General features: G+C 41.6%; 1 protein-coding gene across 1 annotated transcript; it reads right to left on the reverse strand.

Annotated features, from left to right (window-relative positions):
- Window positions 1-1,251: 1,251 nt before the first annotated feature.
- Window positions 1,252-19,350, reverse strand: RGS20 (regulator of G protein signaling 20; the record flags this gene model as incomplete). Its single annotated transcript, XM_082015200.1, is given in 6 exon segments — window positions 1,252-1,581; window positions 2,831-3,065; window positions 3,866-3,952; window positions 6,748-6,896; window positions 19,242-19,292; window positions 19,294-19,350. Coding segments are annotated over 6 exon segments (768 nt in total). The 3' UTR covers window positions 1,252-1,392.
- Window positions 19,351-19,783: the final 433 nt, after the last annotated feature.

The raw sequence follows: 19,783 nt of genomic DNA on the forward strand, positions 1-19,783 counted from the left end.
TCAGATAAAATCCCCATTTTGTGCTTTTCATAGTGCTGGAATTAGGCTAAGAGTAGGTTTTTAGAAAGGCTATAGTAAATGTCACTGAACTATGCTTGTCTGGTTCTTCTCATCTAGGAGTAGGTTTTTTCTCTGTTCCCCATATGTCCTTTGCCTACGTATATGTCATTTAGTTTATTTAAATAAATGTGCAGGAAAAAATACAATTCAATGGTAGTCCACTATAAACTCCAAAGTTTAATATAGTGGAATTGTAGTGAATCTTATTTAAAATAAAGACGTTATTCTCATAACAGGTCTACACACAGATTATGCAGATTCAACTTACTTTCTTCCTAGTACTTCCTGTGATTACTGATTTTGAGATATGACCAGAAATCGAGTGTAATGTTTTGGCCATGCTGTAAATGAACATGGTTTACTAGTGGATAGAGCTGTAGCTTTTTTTTGGACAGTCTGAAATAGTGCTGTATCAGAACAGAATAGTTCCGTCTTCCTTCTTTTGTTGATTAAATGTGTGCGTATCTGTAATAGAAACCTTACAAGATCTGTCAGGTAACAGGAGAATTTAATATGTACAAAACCAAGATAGTTGATACTGCCATCCTTTCAGGAGTGAATAGTGAAGGGTTCTTAACTATGGAGGGAGGAAAGAATATGTGAGAATTCTTGTGCTTTATTTTGGAATTTAAATGCCCAGACTCTTCTTCCTCTTAAGTAAATAATTTAACTCTATAAACATCAACAATATGAACTTAAAAATGCTTTCAGCAGACTCTAGTAGTAAAATAACAATTCTTCAGCGAAAGATTTTTATAGGCAGCATTATTTCAACCGTTACCTTTGAGAAAGTTGGGATTGCCATACTGATTTCCATTAGCGCACCGTATGCACATTAAATACACCAAGATGAGTGGAGTGTACCTGTGCCAGGTACAATATGTGAAATTATGTCTAGTGTAACCCAGATACCGACAGTACTGTTTTTACTTTAGTCACAGTGTGGATGGGGCAACTGGTTTGGTTTTCAAGAAAATTCTAACACTCCGCTTAAATTTTAGTTTTTGTGCCCAGTTGGCATCTGTACCTTAGACATACATAGTATCAGACTTGCATCTGAGTTGCATGCTGTGTTTGGAAAAAATACTGCATTTTTTTGAACAACAATATCATTTTCTCTTCATTCTCATTTGCCAAGTAACACTGAACTTGATCAGAAACTGTAGTCAGCTGATTGTGTCATAGCCTTGTGCGGGTTTAAATCATTCAGTCTGTAGTAAAACTTGCCTGAGTTATTTTCAGGTAAATATCTGATTAATTGTAAGTTCCCTGTGGATTGGTGTAGCCCAGAGTTGTGTTTGTTTTAAAATAAATACATTTAAGAAAAAAATTCTATGCTTCAATGGATTTTTCAGATAAGGACCGAAGCAAGTCCTTATAAATAGCAGAGTTCATAAACCGTGGGTAGGAGTCTCTGTGCATTAAGGTATAAATTTGAAGCTGTGCATCATCGAAGGTATGTTGGGAGGGTTCCAGCATATTTCGGTTAATAACTTCTCTTACTCTGGAGTCCAGACTGACCTGCATATTAAAATACAAATTCACGTAAATAATAGTGGTGAATAATACATACGGGGTTTTAAGTTTGTTTTACTGGTTGAAAAAGCAGTCTTATTTAACCATTTCAGCTTGTGTCCTTCAAGAGTGTAAAAAAAAAAAAAAAAACAAAACCCAAACAACCTGCTAAATAGGCAAAACATGACTGTGTGTGAAATTTGGAAGTAGTAATATCTTGAGTGTGGATAGAGAAGTGTTCTCACTGAGGCGACCTCACTTTGAACAAGGCTGCCTGCCATCCTGTTACTACTGAAACCTGAGAGACTGGTGGACTATTTCCAGGCCAGCTTCCTGCTCTGTAGTGGGGAGGGTTTGTAATTTTTTGTGACAGTTCATTTACAAGACAGTGGTCTTGTAAAGAGGCTGAATTTGGAGTGAGCAGTATGACGCAGACGGAAACCGTAACCTGGGAAGCTGTTGTTCAGTCAAGTTCCTGTTAAAAGGTAGGGTGAATAGATGCAAGCCATGGGTATGTATGGCTATATAATGATTCCATACAACATACAAGTAACGTAATTTTTTTTTCTGCAAGGCTCTAGCGTATGTAGAAAGATAGTATTACTGGAACAGTGACTAGATTTAAATGGCACTTTTAGAAGTACATAAGTATAGCCTGCACCGCAAACAATTAAGTTTGAGTTTTGCAAGGAAGTTGGAAAGTTTAAAGTCCCAGCCAGCTTGTCAGGATTATATTCAAACTGAATTGAAGTGTCTTCGAAACTTGACATATTTGCTAACAGCGAAGTGACAAGTAGTTTTAAAAATTTTCAGGAAGTCCGTGTGTGTGCTTTATGCAATCTTTTGTCAGCTGCTCTTTGAGCAATTCATGCTTTGCAAATCACACTTTGTGGTTACTGTGCTTTTGGAGAGATGCGCCCACCCCCTTCCTAGTGCAAAATAAACTGATTTGTCCAACAGATAAAATTTAAGTTGAGCAAGGATAAAGTCACCATTTGTATATTTGTGCCTCAAGCTAAAGACTTCACTGCAGCATGCCAGGGTAGCACAGGAAGAGCTTTCTTACAGGCAGTGAAAGTAGTTTTGACCATCTCACCTCAACAATGGGTCTGACTATTTTCCCCTAAATCTCTATTTGATGGTAGGGAATGTGGGAGGGGAGAAGTTCTCCCTGGATATTGTTGTAGCGTTAAACACAGGTTAGAACTAACTGTGCAAAGCAGCATCAAAGAATGTATTGAGGAAAGTAATATACCTCTTTTGGAGAAAGGATAGAAATATAATCTTCATAAATTAGTCTTGCTTTTTCTTCAATGACACTTTTGTTGGATTCTTGTTTTAGTTCCTCACAGGCCATCCAGAAAAGCATGTTTTCCTCACTGAATTCTGTTCGTAGAAATTCACGAAAAGCATTTCTGCCAGCTGGAGTAAGCATCAACTTGTCAAATGATTGAGCCCAGGCATTTACTTCTTCAAGAGTAGGAGCAGGGCTTGAGGAGGAAGGAGAAGACAAGAGGAGAGAAAGGAATGATTGTTACTCAAGGTGTTTGCAGCTGGTGGGAGGCATCTGCTGTCACAACGGAACAAAATTGCAAGGTTCATGGGGCTCTTATTCCTCACCGGAACTACCCAAGTGCAAACTCTAGTAAACATACTTACAAGATGGCACTTTTTTAATCAAAAGCTCTTGTGCAGATGATTGGCAGTGCTTTGATGCAGAAATTGCAACAGAGAAGTCCCTCTGCAACAGCTAAGCATTTTTCTATACCTAATAGTCCTTGTTGAATCATTGGTAAAAGTTGAATGAAAATACATGGAAAAAAGCAATGATTCAAACGCCATAGAAGATACCCTCCTGTCTATTGCAGTTTTACAGGTGCTTCTACCTGTTTGAGCAACTCTGAGTTGCCTGACTCTTGGGAGGATCTGAGGTCCTCTTTATTTTTATAAGGCTGAGCACTGCTAGCTAGCTTCATAGTTGCTGGGTGGGAACAGGATGTATTTAAAAATTATTTCAGAAAAGAGAGAGACTGTTTACAATGCTGTTTTTGATCTGCCTTGTTATGAAAATGGGGATGTGGTTACATGCTGCATACAAATAAGGTAAAAGATTATAGATCAGATCTTTGGTTCCTTAGGAGGTAAGAGACAGATGACTGCAAATTCAGCATAAATGACAAATAGATAATACTAGTTATCTGCATATTTCAGGTAATTCACTTAAATCATTTAGTATGGTTTGTTGGATTTGTTTCATTTTAGCTTGACAGAACACTTTTAAAGACCATACCTTTCCTCACAGTTTGGAATACCCTCTGCTTGGAGTTCATGAGATGTTCTCCTTGCTCTCTCTTCGTCTTGATTTCTAACAGTAAGACTGCAAGGTAGCAAACAAAATTTTAGTCAACTTCGATAGAGGAAAATGCTGAATGTACATCAGCTGCTTTTCCTCCAATATTTAGAAAAATAATCAGCTAAAAGGACAGAAGCTAACGGTAGCCACATTGCCATTAATTTTCCAGTTGTGTAAACCTGGCAAACTTTAATGTAGCTCAACACTGTTCAATATTGTATCACATAGACTTTCTCTACAGGGATCATAGCTTAATAGAATATCTTGAGTTGGAAGGGACCCATAAGGATCATCGAGCCCGATTTCCTGTACATATACGTGCGTGTGTGTATATATATGTAGGATATATATAAAAATATATAGTTAGGATATAAAAAAATAGTTAATGTTAGTTCTCTATTATTTTGGGGTGTATAGGTCTCAATCCTTTACTACTCTCTTTACCAGTTATTCTGGCCTTTTTTTTAATATGAGGAGTGATACATTATGTATTCCTCACACACAGACAAGAAGTGATATGCTTGTCAGAGTTATTTTTGGATTGAGGGGAACCAATATCCAACAGAAAGGATTATAGTCTTCATAGGATAATGCACAAAAAGGGAAAAAGGCAAAAGAAGTAACAAAAGCTTACTTAAGAGAACATGCCATGCCTCAAAATGACTTGCAGGCAGGCTCTTTGCCTAGAAATGTACAGGTAAACAAAAATAAGACTAGTGCAATACTGTATCTTCTCAGGATCTGGAAAGAGTAACTGGCTGGAGGCTTGAGTCTTGGCTGTAGGAAAGAAAACAAGCTCTCGAGCATCCAGCTGAGAGACTCATTTTGCTATTTCTTCATATTGGATGTTCAGCATCTCAGCTGCATGACTCATGTAGACTGTTATTTTTATTCCTATTCATAATTTTTCTGTTCAAAGTACTTGAGCTATTTTGAGGAAAGGCTGTATGAATAGGGACTATAAATAGCTTAATTATGGTTTGTTTTGCATTTCTTGCTACTAGAAAACAATTGTTCTCAAAAAAATCAGAAATTATTTTAAAGCTAAAGCAAGCTGCTCTGTTTTGGAGCCTTAACTGGTTTCCTAGATGAGTCTGAAATGCAAATAGGAATTTTAAGCATCATGAAATCTGAATGCTTTCACACACCCAATCGAGTAAATTGCTTTCTTTGAATTGTTTGAATAATGAGGTGCACAGAAAATGAGCATCCTGGAAAATATCGGGTAAAATGGCAAAAAAGCACTTTATCAACAATTTTAAAGATAAATGCAAATTTTATGTACTCCGCCGTAGTAGATAAATGTGCCTTATTTTTTCCTTTCTTGGAAAGACGTGTGTGTTTGTGTAATATGTGGCCCTAGACTGGGCCACTTGTGATTGCGCTGGACAGCTGTTCAGATGACACTGGAATTTGTGTGGTGATGCTTTAACATAGATGCCATTCTGCAAGGTCACAAACTGGTCCTGTACAGGCACAGCACTTGCTGCCTCTTTAATCTCTACCTTAGTTTACCTCTAAGCACCTGCTGAAAAGCTTGGTGGGATCAGAGCTAGAGTACTTGGCATCATCCAAAAAAAAAATCCAAGCTGCCTTTTGTCCTTACAAATACTCATTATTTCCATAAGAGAGGGCAGAATTGGGTATCTCCTGATGAGTGAGTACCAATAGCAAAGGAATGATAACCTGCTCATCCCTTGCCTTCTACTGGTGTTCTCCAAAGCATTTGCTACCAGCTGCTCTTGGCGGGGGTGGGGTGGGGGGGGGGAAATAATAAAATGGTGGAATAGATTCCTAGCCTAGGCTGTAGGGTTATTTATGACTTCTTCCCTTCACCTCAGTGCCAGGTTTGCTTGCTCTGAAGTGTTTTTTATGGTGGTTAGTGCATTTATAAGAAGCACTCAGGTTGCTGTCAATGTTTTGGTTGAACTCCTGTGTATGTTTAAGACTTATTTTTCTTTGTTTCAATGCAAGTTTTGGTCTCGCCCATTAATTAACACTCAGCCCCAAACAGATACAGGACTTCTGAGTATATGAAGCTTTCCTTCGGTTTTGAATGAAACCACTTGGATCTGGAGAGGTTGGTAAGAGAGAGAAGGTGAACACATCATTAGCTTAAGGAATCGAGTGATTCCTTTTACTGTTTTGCTTTGCTTCCCTGATAAACTTTCCTCTTTAACACCTTGTAATGGGAGTTCTTCTGAATTACCTTGTTTTTAACTCATCTTCAGCAAATACCTGTGATGTTTGAAGTCTCTGATCCTAAGGATTAACTTCATACGAGTTGCAGGTGCCATGAATTGGCAGCACTAATTAATGACAACAGATCCAGTAGCCTCCAAAACAAAAGAACAGTGCTGGGCACCTGATGATTCATTTTCTGACCTACAAATTCTTCCACTGAGTCCTAACTCCATTTAACACAGTCTGTGCTGCTTGTTAAGTCCCAGTCCTAAATCTGAAGTTGTGACATGTTCTAGTGTTGCTTTCAATTTTTAGTGGAAGCTCTGGTGGAGCTTGAGGCTGAGGAGAACCAGTCCTGCACGAAACAGACCTTCCACTACACAGTATTAACAACAAAAGTACAACAGAGATACTGTACAGAGATATAAAAAAAAAATCTGTTCTTTCAGTGGCAAAAAAAAAAGAGTAAACTGGAGTAGAAGGTTGCGTCTAGTACTAGAGCACTGTCTTTTCTCTTAGTCCCAGATTTGCAGAATTACTCTGGTGGTTTGTTTGGCTTCTGCTGTCCTATACACTGGCTATTGCCTCCTTCCCCTGCTATTCTGTTCCCCAGAGGCTTGAATGAGAGGGGTTACCATGAGCAGCTGCAGCAACAGCACCAGCAAAAGCAGCAGGCGTTGGACCCTCGATTTCCCGTGCTGTGCTGAGCCGGTGCAGCGCCTGGCGTCTCCTGGGTCGTAGACATCTGCCGTTTGCGCATCTCCATCCGCTCTGATCCCATGGGCTGCAAGACAGCAAGAGAAGGTGGGAGTAAGAAATGTATCTCTCTTCTTTTTTCCTTTTCTTTGCTCTAAAAGTTTTACCAAGAACTGCTGAAGGCCGTAGCTCCAATGGAACTGAAAAGCTAAACGCTTGATTTTTCCCCACAGAAGCTCTTCGGTGTTGAATCCTTTGGAAGATTCACGCATTTTATTGGAGTGCTGTGATGGAAGGCAAAGGGCTATTTAATTCTGTACATGGGTGGGAACACAACGAGAGGAGAGTGGTGATGGAGAGAGCAAAAGGTGGAAGTGAGGGGTCTCTGAGAGCTGCAGCTCTTAGCACAGTGGTATATAAGCCTACAAGTTGAAGAGGGTTTCCTGAGGTTTTGACTTCAAGGCCAGTCCTAACGAAAATAGTACAGAAGAGAGGTAGTTAAAGCCTCTTTCTTTCTTGTCTGTCTTTTTGCTCTTTCTCTTGATCAGCCAATGCACAGGCCTAGTGATGCTTGAGTAAGACACCTGAGCTCTTCTGAAAATCTGGCCATCGGTGAGTATTGAGGATGTCTCAAACCTGCTGGTCACCCTGTAGCAAAGGGGAAGGACCAGTGCTTCTCTGTCCATTACAGGTCTGACTGCCACAGCTATTTTTAAAATCGTTTTTCTCTCAAGAAGGAATCAAAGTGCTTCTGTGAAGATGAGAATCTGTTATTGCTAACAGATAAAACACATGACTGGATGTTAATATTTAATGTGCAGGTTTTTGGTCACCTCCCCCAACTGAAGACATCATGAAACAATTTTTGGTGAGAGCACTAGTTGTGGTTTTTGCACTGTTCTAGGAAACCTTTTTGGAGCCTGAATTCTGCAGTTTGTGCAAAGAAGTGGTGTTAATGAAATTACAAGTCCCCTTGAAGTCCCTGTCCCTTTCTGACCTGTCTCTCCATGAGCTTCAGACTTGCTCTACAGCACTTAATGTTTTGCTGAGGGTTGTGCCCTAGTGACAGATGTCTCATAGATGAAATGCTAGCTTGTACAAAGATGAGTATGTCTGTCTTTGTTTTGATAGTATTTGATTTTTTGATACATAACTAGTCATCCCCCTGTGTCATCATATCCCTTGGTATGTAGGTTTTTTCAGGTTGCTGAACCTTCTTTTGAGGCCATGACAATCGTAGGGAAATTAAAATTAGCTGCTACCAATTTTGAGTTCTTGTTTTTAATTGATAATTGAATACTGGACTTGAAACATAATCTAATGAGCTGAATACTGGAGGGTTAAAAGTTGCCTTCCTTTCTAAAATGTTCTGCCAGGTTTAGGAAATACTGTTGTTGTAACTTGTAAAAATGCACAGACTTTGTCATGGACTCAACAGAAGTGTCAGGAGAAGAAAGGAGATTATTTTGGCAGAGTGCAGCATTACATTTTGTTGGATTTTTTTTTTATGCTGAATTTGTTTCTCTCTTAGAGCTTAATAGTTTTTATTTTTATGAGAACCACCCACTCTCCCAAGAGAAAAATGCATGACCTGTTCAGCAGAAGATGCACCTGTTTTGCAGGAGGAATAAAATACAAGAACAACAATACAGAGAGAAATGATAACCCATTTTGTAACTCTGTAGACCTAATCTGACAAGCAATGCCTAAATGCCCAGAAATAGAAAATCAGAAAAAGAACATACCTTCCAAAACCCCCACAACCTTTCTTTTTTCAGAATGTGGAAGAATAAATGTGAAATGTAGAATACATTTGTAGATTCAGATTTCTTTCCTTCAGAGTTTCAGACTCACAGAAATAGAACGAAGCCCTAAGTATTAATTTCCTTCCAGATACCTATATTTTTGAAAATAGAGTATCTTCATATTTCAATTAGAAAGTGATAGCATATAAAGCATTATTGGAATGATAACATATCTAACAATATTTCAGGCTGCTTTGGACAGTAAACAATTATTGATTAGAAAAGTGTAACTTGGATTCAGATATATGCAGTTTATATAGCCTACCCCGTCCACTCTTACTTTTGAGATGTTTTATGCGGATAGTTTGCACATTCATATCTCTAATCCGTATTACAATTGAACTGACAATGGTCCCGGTAGAAAGGCTTGTTCCTGTTTGTTTGCTTTTTCCCAAGGAGAAAGGTAAAGGACGGCAGAAGTAGGAAGAATACACTCTTCCTCCCCACCTCCTCCCACTGTGGCTTAATTCAAGAGATTTTTCTGGATCCGTTTTTAGCATTTCAGGTTCTTCAGAATTGTTCTTTGACATGTTTAATGAAAGGGAAGAGTATGTAAGTAGCTGTAGGGCAAAAACTGCCCCGTAGCATTGTGTCTTGGTTTCACTTCTGGATCATACACCTTACCTAGAAGTTTTCTGGTACTATAGGTTTTTCTGAATGTTCATCATTGTGTGATTTCTCACACAGTTTACAGAAGATGAAGGATTGAGCAACACAAAAATTCAAGACACTTTTCAGATTAAGTTATACATTTTCATTTTTATTCAGCAGATGTGTACCAGCTTTCTCATTGAATAAGCAAGTAGGTTTTGGTCATTTATGTGATGAAGATTTGTTTTGAAAGGTATTTTTAGCAGATAAAGCATGCTTTCATGATAGTAGAGCTGTATTAGAGTAATGGGAAATAAGAGAAGGAGGACTGGAATATATCTGTTGGCTTAAAGACACCCCAAGCTCTTGAATTACCGAGCTGTTTGGTGATTATTGTGCATGTATTTCCTATGGCAACTGATGGTCATATTGTATGTTTGATAGAGGTTTAGAGTGGATCACGGACTAATTGGGGTGTGGCTCTCTGTGGTGTATTAGCAGGAATACTGTGGTAGGATGCAAGAAGTAATTTATTCCTTTGTGCAAGTACTAAGGGTATCACTTTCCAAGACAGATAGACCATCTATCTAAACATCTAACAAGATGTTTAGAAAGCATGACATACACAGAAAAATTGTAGGAGTTTGGGTTGTTAATCTAGAAAGGGGAACTGTGAAACATACTGATTTTCTGATCAGTAAGAGGTTGTTGTGATGTTCTGTTGTTCTTTATTTCTTTCAGAGATAAATAATGAGTTAGCTTGGGCTAAATAAAATCTACGCTCAATTTTACAGGATGGCAAGGTAGAGCGCTTGAGCAGTGGTGCAGGTTACTACAAAGCTGTAGAAACTCCTTACACACAGATAGTATTAAGACCCATAAGAACATACTGGGCTGGTCCAGGTTCACAGATGAGTGAAGTGATGAGTAAGTGATCCATCCCAGCACTGTTTTTCTAATTCATTCTTCCCTGCCTTTTGTGTGATGTGTTTTTTTTTGGTGTGTTTTTTGGTTTTACGTTTTGTTTTTTAATGCAGCTCTGGCTCTAAACCAAACTCTCATCAAGCACATGATTCTATATACCTTTCTACCTGGGCCACTCCCTCTGGCCACGTAAGAATGATTAATCTGCAGGAGAAGAGCATGTCTTACGTTAAAAGTCTAGGCTTTTGTGGTTCATCCTCTAACCAGAATTGCAAAATAAAGTTAAATTGTTCATGTTTGCAGCACAATTTGTTGCAAATATATGTCCCAATCGTGATTGTACCGAGACCGTGTAATGCCAGACATGAGGCCTGAGCGCACAGTAAGACGTAAGTTCTGCCTAAAGGATATAGCGTAATTTCATATGTATATTCATGGCTATACACTGGCTTTCTAGATTTCTTTGCTTTTTTAAAAAAAGATGTAATTTAAAAACAAATCTAAACCAGGGAAACACAAACCCTGCAATTTCACAGCTGTGCATGGTGATACAAGAAGTTTACCACGAGCTCCCTATCTGCGGCTTTTGCTCTCCCATAAACTGCTCCTTGGCTGGAACACAGGCAAAGGCACAGACACTGAGTTTGTGCAAGTCGTCTAAGGATTCATTTTCAAAGAAAAGTACCTTGAAAAGCATTGAGACTATCTGAGTATGACTGTACACAAGGAAATAAAATAATCTTGGAAAGTATATGGAAAAAAAAGTCAGAGATGAAGCAAATTGGCCATGAGATCATGCAGTGAGTTAAGGACAAGGCCACTAATGGGACACAAACAGAAAAGCCTTATTTTATGCCTGTAGTTGTTTTTTCTGCTACCTCTAGTACATCCAGAATTTTACTATGGGTCACTGAAGTTCTCCATCACACTTTGCTGCTTCTTGCTGAAGCCACTATAGCTGTGTAATGAGCCTTTCCAGATACCTGCTCAAATTACTGCTTTGAGTTATGCTGTGTGCAGGAATGGACAGTATATTCATCAACAACTCCAGTGAATATTATTTGTAGGCATTTACAAAATTCCTTGCTTCTTTACAGTACAACCCATATTATCAACAATTTAAATAATTGCTTGACTGACTTGGGGCTCTGTGGGAATGGAGGGGGCCAATTTTTTGCCTTCAGCAGGCTTTAGGTCCTCAGGGCAAAAAGGAGAGGGGTGTGTTTGGTTTTGTGGGTTTTGTTTTGGGTTTGGTGGTTGGTTTTGTTTTTTTTTTTTTGACTTCTCAGTAAAAAAGTCTTCTGTTCATATAATGTTATGGTTTTAATCTGGGACATCAGATGGTCTGACTGGGTCATGCAGTAGGCGTAACACCAGTTAGAAAATCTAGTGCTGGTGTTCGTTGCATCAGTGATGAGACTAACACTATATATTAGTTGAAGAATTAATGACCTGTGGATCCTACTGCTATAGCACATGGTACCAGTGATTGGTAACCTCTTCACATTTATTATCGCATGGTATTAGGCCGAAGAGCCTCAATGAGCTGTAATCAAAACCAGTGGTAGTGTGACTGCTAATTCTACACAAGGGCTTTCCTTATTTTCTAGACTGATTTCGTGGGTGATCGGGTTGTTTTAATAATGAAAAATCTGAATCACCAACAGCATTTTGAGCTAATAGCTTACCTTAAAGTTGTTAAAGGGGATGACATACGTTGATACTTGACGTTTAGCCAAGTATTTTTCTATCCCTATCCTAGCTGAGAATACATTCGGCAGACCCACAGGTGGTGGTGTGGGGAAGCGGGGTGAGATACACACACACGGGTATTGCTCCCCCGCCAGCTGCTGCCTGTCATAAGTAGGATAAGGTGGCCTAACCTTGTCCCCACAACCTGACTGGGATCCTTAAATAATGATCTCTGTTTTCTTAAACCAGTAGTATGATGTTGCAGCCAAAAGCATGTACAGAGCTGGGCAGGGAAAACCTTACTTTTAGCAATCGGTTGGAAGACTTTGGAGCTCGAGGAGCCCTGAGAACTGAAGTGTGTATAAAAGTAAGTGCATTCAAGGGTGAGGGATAGTTCAAGAGCTGCTATTTGGCTGTAGAACAAAAGGGTGCATTCCTGAGGAAAACAAGGTGTACAGCCATCCCCCTACACAGGGCGCTGTCAGGTAGGTCACTCAAATCTGACAGGAGACTGGATTTTACCCAACATGGCATTGAAGTGGGAAAGGAAGCTGTGATTGAACTGGAACAGGTTTCTCCTCATAAGGAAATTTTATAACGCAGTTAGAAAAAAAAATAAACTAGGTGTATTTTCTGTAAACATCAGTGCAAGTGTTGTTCCATCAGCCAAAATACTCTGTTCCTTATTACCAGGTGTGCACTCTGAAAATGGCAATCGGTAAATACGGCTTGTTGTCACAGTCACTTACCTGGTCAGCTGACACTCTGAAATAAAACCAAGATGGAGGTGCTCTTTCTAAGGTTTTCAGTTTGCATGGCATGCAATTAGTATCTGGTTTAAAATGGACTTGTTACTGGCAAGTGTCAAGTATTTTCTGTTTTATTTCCCTGGACAATCAAATATAAGTATGTCCATCAGCAAAGAACACTTTTTCTTTGCAACACCAAAATCTTGTTGTGATGAGAGAAAATTCCATTCTAGTTTTTATATGTTCAATTTTGAAGTATTAATGCTGATCACATGTAGTGTGATCAAACTTTCAACTGCTGAAAAACTACTTCACTATGGCCAGTGAAGGAAGACAAGGGGATTTATACCAGCTGAGGATCTGATCTGGTACTTGTATTTATGCTGCAAAGTGACTTGGGCTGGACTTAATACTTAGGTGGTGCTAAGCAGAGGTGTTATGAATTGTCTGAAACACCTTTCTTCAAAATTTGTATAAATGTTTTGTTTAGAAATCCTCCGTCTGCTTCCTGAATGCATTTACACGGATGGTTACAAATAGTGAGAGTTTTCTCTTATCACTGAAAGTGACTTTTTCCATCTTACCAAGAGAATGCAGAGGGTGAATGTGTATCGGTGTGTGTAAACTATTGTTCTCTATTTCTGCTCTGATTGAATAGTTTTGTATTTATTCCTTGAGAGAACTCTTACTGTTTGGACTATAAAGTAAGTTTAGAGATGGATGTTTCTATTTTTTCCAAGGTAGTTTGTTTTGATTTTTAGATATATCTCTTTAAATAGTTGAAGATTCAGACCTGTAAGATGCTGTTCACCTATTCTCATTGAAGTCCTTGCAAATTCAGGAAGAACAAAATCTCACAGGTTCAAGCCCAAATTACTGCTCTGTTGGGTTTTTTTGTTTGTGGGTGGGGTGTTTTTGTTTTTAAGTCACTTGGGTTGTTACACTGAGCTCTAGTGCTTTTCCTCTTTAAGATTTAGGCAAGGCTATATTGCTTCTTCAAGGTAAGAGAAGAAGGTCCAGAAGGAGGACTTACCTCTAAGCCCCAATGGAGAGATTCATCAGCCTAGTTTGTGGCAGGTTTATCCCCTAATACGCCTGGATTTCAGAAATCTCAGATGGTCTCTGGTCTCATGTTCTTGTTTAATTCCCTATTACCTTAAATTTCCTTATTCTGTTGCTGTACTACAAGAGAGAACCATACCCTAAAATTTGTCTCTCTGAGGTAGAATAAGCCAATCAAAAATTGCTCTTCTTCCTCTAGGTTATCTCCCTGACGCCAAAATGGAAATTTCACTGCTCTAAACTCCTTGTGCCTCCTTTATCTTCTCAAATTTCCAGACCTCTCAGAAGGTGCATGAGAGAGAACAAATTGTGTGAGAACCCTTTGTACTGGATGCTCTCTTCATTTTGAGAATTGGGGTCTGCCTTCTCTGTCCCCACCATCTGCAGCAGCTACATGCTTTATTTCAAAGTGGGTTTGGGAAGAAAACACAGAGGATTTAAAAACTGGAGATGGATCACCATCTTGTATATGTTTTGTAAGGAATCCAAAACTACTTTTAGACTATTGCTGGAAAGAGGTGAGATACCTGTAACCAAAGGAGTTTAATCTCTACCATCTCCAGCATTGTTTAACCTTAGTTTTAGCCAGTTGCTTGATATAGCATGAAATGTATCTCTCTGTCCAATTATATCAGTTAGTGCTGTCACTACTTCGGTCAGTTGATCAAAGACACCTATGTCTGCTTGGGGAGAGCTTGGATAGCTATAATTTAAATAGAAAAACCCCCACTTTGTTTCATGTGGATAGAGAAGGACTAAAAGCTGCTATTCTGCTTGTTTGTGGGTAGTCAATCAGATCTGATTTTGCTAATGTCACGTCACCATGGGGAGTCAAATCGTTGAACAGGACAATCAGTCAATGTCCAGATGGCAACAGGAGTTTCTGTTGCAAAGGCCCTTGTAGTGGTGGAGTTGGCTGGACCGGGTAAGACTCCCCGAGTCGTGCTTTATTGCACAGTTCTTGTATCCAGCTGGCCTGTGCTCCTTGGGACCACTCCAGCACACACAAGATCCATCCCTAGTGATTGAACACATGCAAAACATCTCCTAACTTTTATACTTTTAACTCCTAAAAAGCAATGAACCAAATATAGAGGAAAAATAATGGCACGTGTTCTTGCTTCTCATCCAGCTAGACAGCATCTATGATTCATATAAAAAGTACACATTCATATTACTGAATGCTAGTAAGTAATTTTAAAAAAAAGTTCAGGGATTTAAGCAAGCATCCGAAGAGCTACTTTTGACAACAGTGGGAAAACTACTGTATGCCTTCAGAGTAATGTTGAAGTACTGGAATAAGTATGTCTGTCATACTTTTTCCTACTCCAAGGCATGCCTATCTGACATTCAGATTATGAGGCATTTCTGTATGTAACCTTATGAATGCAAAGGAGTGTGAAGGTCAGGAATGAAAATTATTTGCCTGGTTAAAAGCACTTCAGATGATATTTGGCTTAGTTGTAGCATTTATAGTATTTGCTAGTCTCTCAGTAGAAAGGTGGGCTGCCAAGGAAATAGCCTTCCCTAAGAAGTAATATTTAAAATCTAAGCCATGAAGGTCAGCTTTAAACAAAAAAACCCCAACACAAGAATATGCAGAAAAAAAGATTGTAGACAAAGCTTATACTTTTATCCTCCATTTTATGCTCAAGCACAATGACATTTTTCAGCTTAAAGTGCAATGATTCTGTTAATTAAACATACAAATAATGTTTCCTCCCTGTACACATTACAGTCAGGCAGGTGTGCAAGCCTTAACTTGTGTTCCGGTCCAATTTGCATGGCGACAGCACGAAGCTTTCACAGTAATTCTGCGGCCCATGAAGCCCGGTGTTGTAACACTCGCTGGCAGCCGGTTGGACCGAGCGCCCAGATGTGGATCATCGCAGTCCAGTTATTTTTTAGTAAATACTTTGGGGCCGGATTGAAACTCCATTAAAAAAAATGAAAACCACCTATTGGTATCGACGAGCTTTAGGTGAGGTTATGTTAGCTCTTGCAATCGCTGCTCCCCCTTCGGATCACCCCAGTAACGTTAACCAGTGAGTTGGAAGCAAGAGATTCTGTCCTTGTCTGCTACTGTCATAAGAGGCTTGCAACTGGGGTCAAGCTCAAAGGCAATCTCTGAATCTGTATTTTTATTAATTCAGCAGTACTTGGGGCTGCAACATACTCCCACTGAAGTCTCTGGCAGTTTATTGTCAACTGAAATATGAACAGGAAACTCGATGCTTCTGTTTCTTCCTCTTCATTGACAAATTTGACAGGCTTTCTGCATCAAGCAGTGTACTATTTTAGATCAGAATTATAATATATGTTAATGAACTCACCCACACATATGCACATGCTTTACGCATAGTTATCGATTGCCCACTTAGTGGGTGAAGAGCAAGAGCACTTTTGAGGTGGTTTGTTTTGGGGTTTTTTTTTTTGTATTATTGGAGATTTGGCATCTTGTAGTGGGGTGACTTAAGTGAGAGTTTACAAATGCAAGACAGAGGTTAGCAGGGAGAAGACTGGCAGCCACATGGAATAAAGCAACTTCGGTGCAGCAGTGACATAAGAAGCTATCAAAGGCTTAAGTGAAAGTAGTATCCTCTTATGAGTTTAAATAACAATTCTGGGATGCTTTTATGTAAAATGTCCAGAAATTGAGTGACTTTACCTAATTTTTCTATTTTTCCAGAGGAGCAGCAGCTCAGAGGAGCTGGGAGCATCTATTCAGATTATAGCATTGCTTTAAATTTCAAAAGGAATGGCTGGAAGCCTACCACACCCACATAGTAACAAGTAATGGTCCCTGATCATGTCATCTGTAACCAAGGTCTTTTTCTACTAAGGGCTTAAATGTTGTCTTCTCTTTTTTCTTTGATATTCAGTGCTGTACATTTGGCTGCCAGATCAGCCCACTGTCTGCAAAAAAAACCTTCCTGCACTAAAGTTTTTTTTTCTGAGCAAAATCTGACTTTCTTGTTAAGAAACATAATTACTTGGCATTTCAGTGGGATTTTTTTGAGAGGGATGACCTATACCTCCTCTGGTAGCACTGTAAAGTATTTATTTACTTTGGATTATTATTATTATTTATTTACTTTGGATTTTATCACAAGAGACTTCACTGAAAATGTTACCCTAATGTGCAATTAGCAGGGTCACTCCCTGTCATTATTTTTCATGTAATATGGGAAAGACATGAGAGAATTTTTTACCAGTTGCATAGAAAAAGCAACAACAGCAACCTGTTGCTCCCGTCCAGCCCTTAATCTGGGTGCTACGACAGTGGAGCAGTACGAGTGCGAGGATAGATAGAACTTCATCCCCTGCTGAGTCCCTTCACTAAACCAGGTCATTGCAAACTGCAATTAAGTTAAATCAGTGTCAAGTCCTTCTCTGCACAGCACAGACTGTTGGCATCCCTTGCCTTTTGAGGCAGCTGGAGTCAACCTCAGTGCATCTCTGTCACTTAACGCTGGCTCATCAGCTCTCTCAGATGTAAAAATAAAAACAAACCAACCAACCAAACAGGTTTCTCCAATGTTGGGTGTATTAGTGCTGCTTCAGCCCTGCTTTGGCTGGCTTTAATGTCAGAGGAAGTATTTGCTTAAAAAAAAAAAAAAATTCATTCAGCCTAATATTTTACAACCTTCTTTACTATGCAAACAGTGAAACCAGTGCACACAGCAGCTCGCTCTGCTCACTCCCATCATCTCCTCCTCAGCGCTTCGTTGTGTTGTGCTTAATTATGAATGGTCTCCAAAAAGCCCATTTTACTGTACTATGCAGTGACTCACATCACACTGAAGCTCCGACACCTCACACTGGGTATCGGCGTCACATGGTGCTGTATTAGTCGGTGACTCATGTCATATTGTACTCGGTGCCGAGATCTGACTCATATCGAACTGTGCGAGGAGCTGACTGACACTGTGCTGGTCTGAAAGCTGGTTTGAATCGGGATGACTCACCCTGGAGTGCATTAACTAGCGATTCATGTAGCATTTCCTATCTATTCCGATTGTCGCGATTCACCTTGGGTTGTATGATGCTGGCATAGCTGCCCTGTGCCCTTGGCTATGGTGCCAAATGGGACAGTGGCAGCCAGGAGGAGTATTACCAAAGTCAACTTAAAGCTGAAGTAAGGCTGGAATTGAACTTGGCACGCTGTCATTTCAGTCATGACGCTCTGGACTTCTTTGCTTCACCTGGCTATGACAAATTTTGAAACCTGCCTATAAGACTGTTAAGAATTGTGAATCTCTAGCAAATCATACCCTTGCTTCTGGATGCTAGGAGACCTGCTGCCTCCTTGGGATAACTTCTGAGTGATGAAAAGATGGGATGAATTTTTAGAAGTGACTGTGTACTGATAGTTGCCTATACTTCAGGTTCATCATACAAACCTTATGCTCTGAAAACAGCTTCTGGTACTTAAAGCTGAGCCCTCAAACCTCACTACTCACTCTGAAAAACTTAAGGCTGTTCTTTCCAAGGGATAAAGAGGTGTGTAACAGCCGAGGCGATGCTTCTGTGGTTAACTATTTGGGACCCAGAGTAAAGATATCAAAATAAGTGTTGGTAGGGGGGTAGGTAAGAAATTCAAGGGTAAATAAAGTAACGGCTCTTTCTTCTTAGGGCATCTTCTAAAACATAGTGCTAGTTTTATGTTCTGTTGGCTTGAGCATGCTCTTAGTTTAGAAAGATGCTCCGCTCTGCAGAGTGCTGGAGCTGATGTGCTGTTCCCTTTGTGCGATGGGCACAGAGGTAGAAGGAGACTCCACACCATTACGTCATACCCATGGCGCTGTTTGAAAAGTTTTGGTCTTACATTTTTCAACAGAAAAAATGAAACAATGAAACGATTACATGAAGTAAAGTACAATGGTATTAAATGACTGTCATTCTTTACTGGCGTATATTAGAATAAACTTACTTCGCTTTCTACTGTTGTGTCCAATTTTCATTACCTGTTTTTTCTTGCTTACTGACCTGTAACTTCGTGACAGAGCGCAGGAAGAGCTCTTTCTCTCGCCCGAGGATGCATGATGGGGTGGGCTGACACTGGAGGAGCCTCGATGTTGCTGCTCCTCTCTAACTTTGCGGGGAGCCGAGGGCCCCAAGAGCAGGCGCGCCGCGGGACTCCCTTCACGCAGGGGCGGGGGCGGGATGGATGCTGCCTTATCTTCATCCCCACTCGTGAGAGGAGGAGGAAGCGCTCCTGGGCGCACGGCGGGCTCCGAGCCCAGGCGTTGCCTGAGCTGGGGCGAGGGAGGGAGGGAGGCAGAGCGGAGCGAGACGCGATCCCCGCCCGGGGAGCGGCGGCAGCGGCGGGGCCGAGCCCTCTGCCCTGGCCCCAGGGCCGGCGGCAGCCCCCTGCACTGGGGGCCGGGGGGAGCGGCGCCGGCAGCCCCGTGGGGAGGGGCGGGACGAGCCCCCACGCGTGGCGCTCCCGATCCTCGGGGCACGGGGGGCGTGCCTTTTGCGTCTGGCTGCTCCCGGGGAGGGCAGGCGAGGAGCCGCAGCGCCGGCAGCGCCGCCCGGCCCGGCCCAGCCCGCTCCGTCCGGGGCGGCCGCGGCTGCGGCCGCCGGGCGGGAGCGAGCGGTACTTACGGTGCGGGCGGCGGGGCCCCGCTGGCAGCCCTCGCCGGCGGCGAGGAAGTCCTCCTCCGGTAACGGCGGGCTGGGCGCCCGGCGACGGAGGCTCGCCAGCCCCACGCATGCGCCCGGCCGCGGCGGGCTTCTCTCACGGTGCCGGCGGGCGGACGCGGGTGGGTTTCGCTCTCCGTGGCCGGAGCCGGGGGGAGCGAAGCTGGCAGCCGGCGCCGCCCTCCTGGCCGCGGCAGCACGGGGCGGGCTGCCCCCGGGCCGCCCCTGGCCAGGCGAGCACCGGGGCCGCGGCGGCTCAGGGGCGGTTTGCCACGGGAGGAGCCGCCGCAGCGCGGCGGGGGGGCGCGGGGGCAGCCATGGGTCTGGCGCCGCGGGGGTGAAATGCCGGAGACACCGGCGTGAGAGTGTGCGTGTGTGTGCGCGCTCAGGGGCGGGCGTGGGAAGGGCTTGACGAGGCGGCGGTGCCGCCGCGGAGCTCGGTACCGAGGCTTTAATGTTCGTGGGTGCCTTAAATGAGAGTCGTGCTCACAAGCCCGGGTTGGAGC

The sequence above is a fragment of the Phaethon aethereus genome (genome assembly GCF_964289735.1).
Source record: "Phaethon aethereus genome assembly, chromosome: 2".
Lineage (NCBI taxonomy): Eukaryota > Metazoa > Chordata > Aves > Phaethontiformes > Phaethontidae > Phaethon > Phaethon aethereus.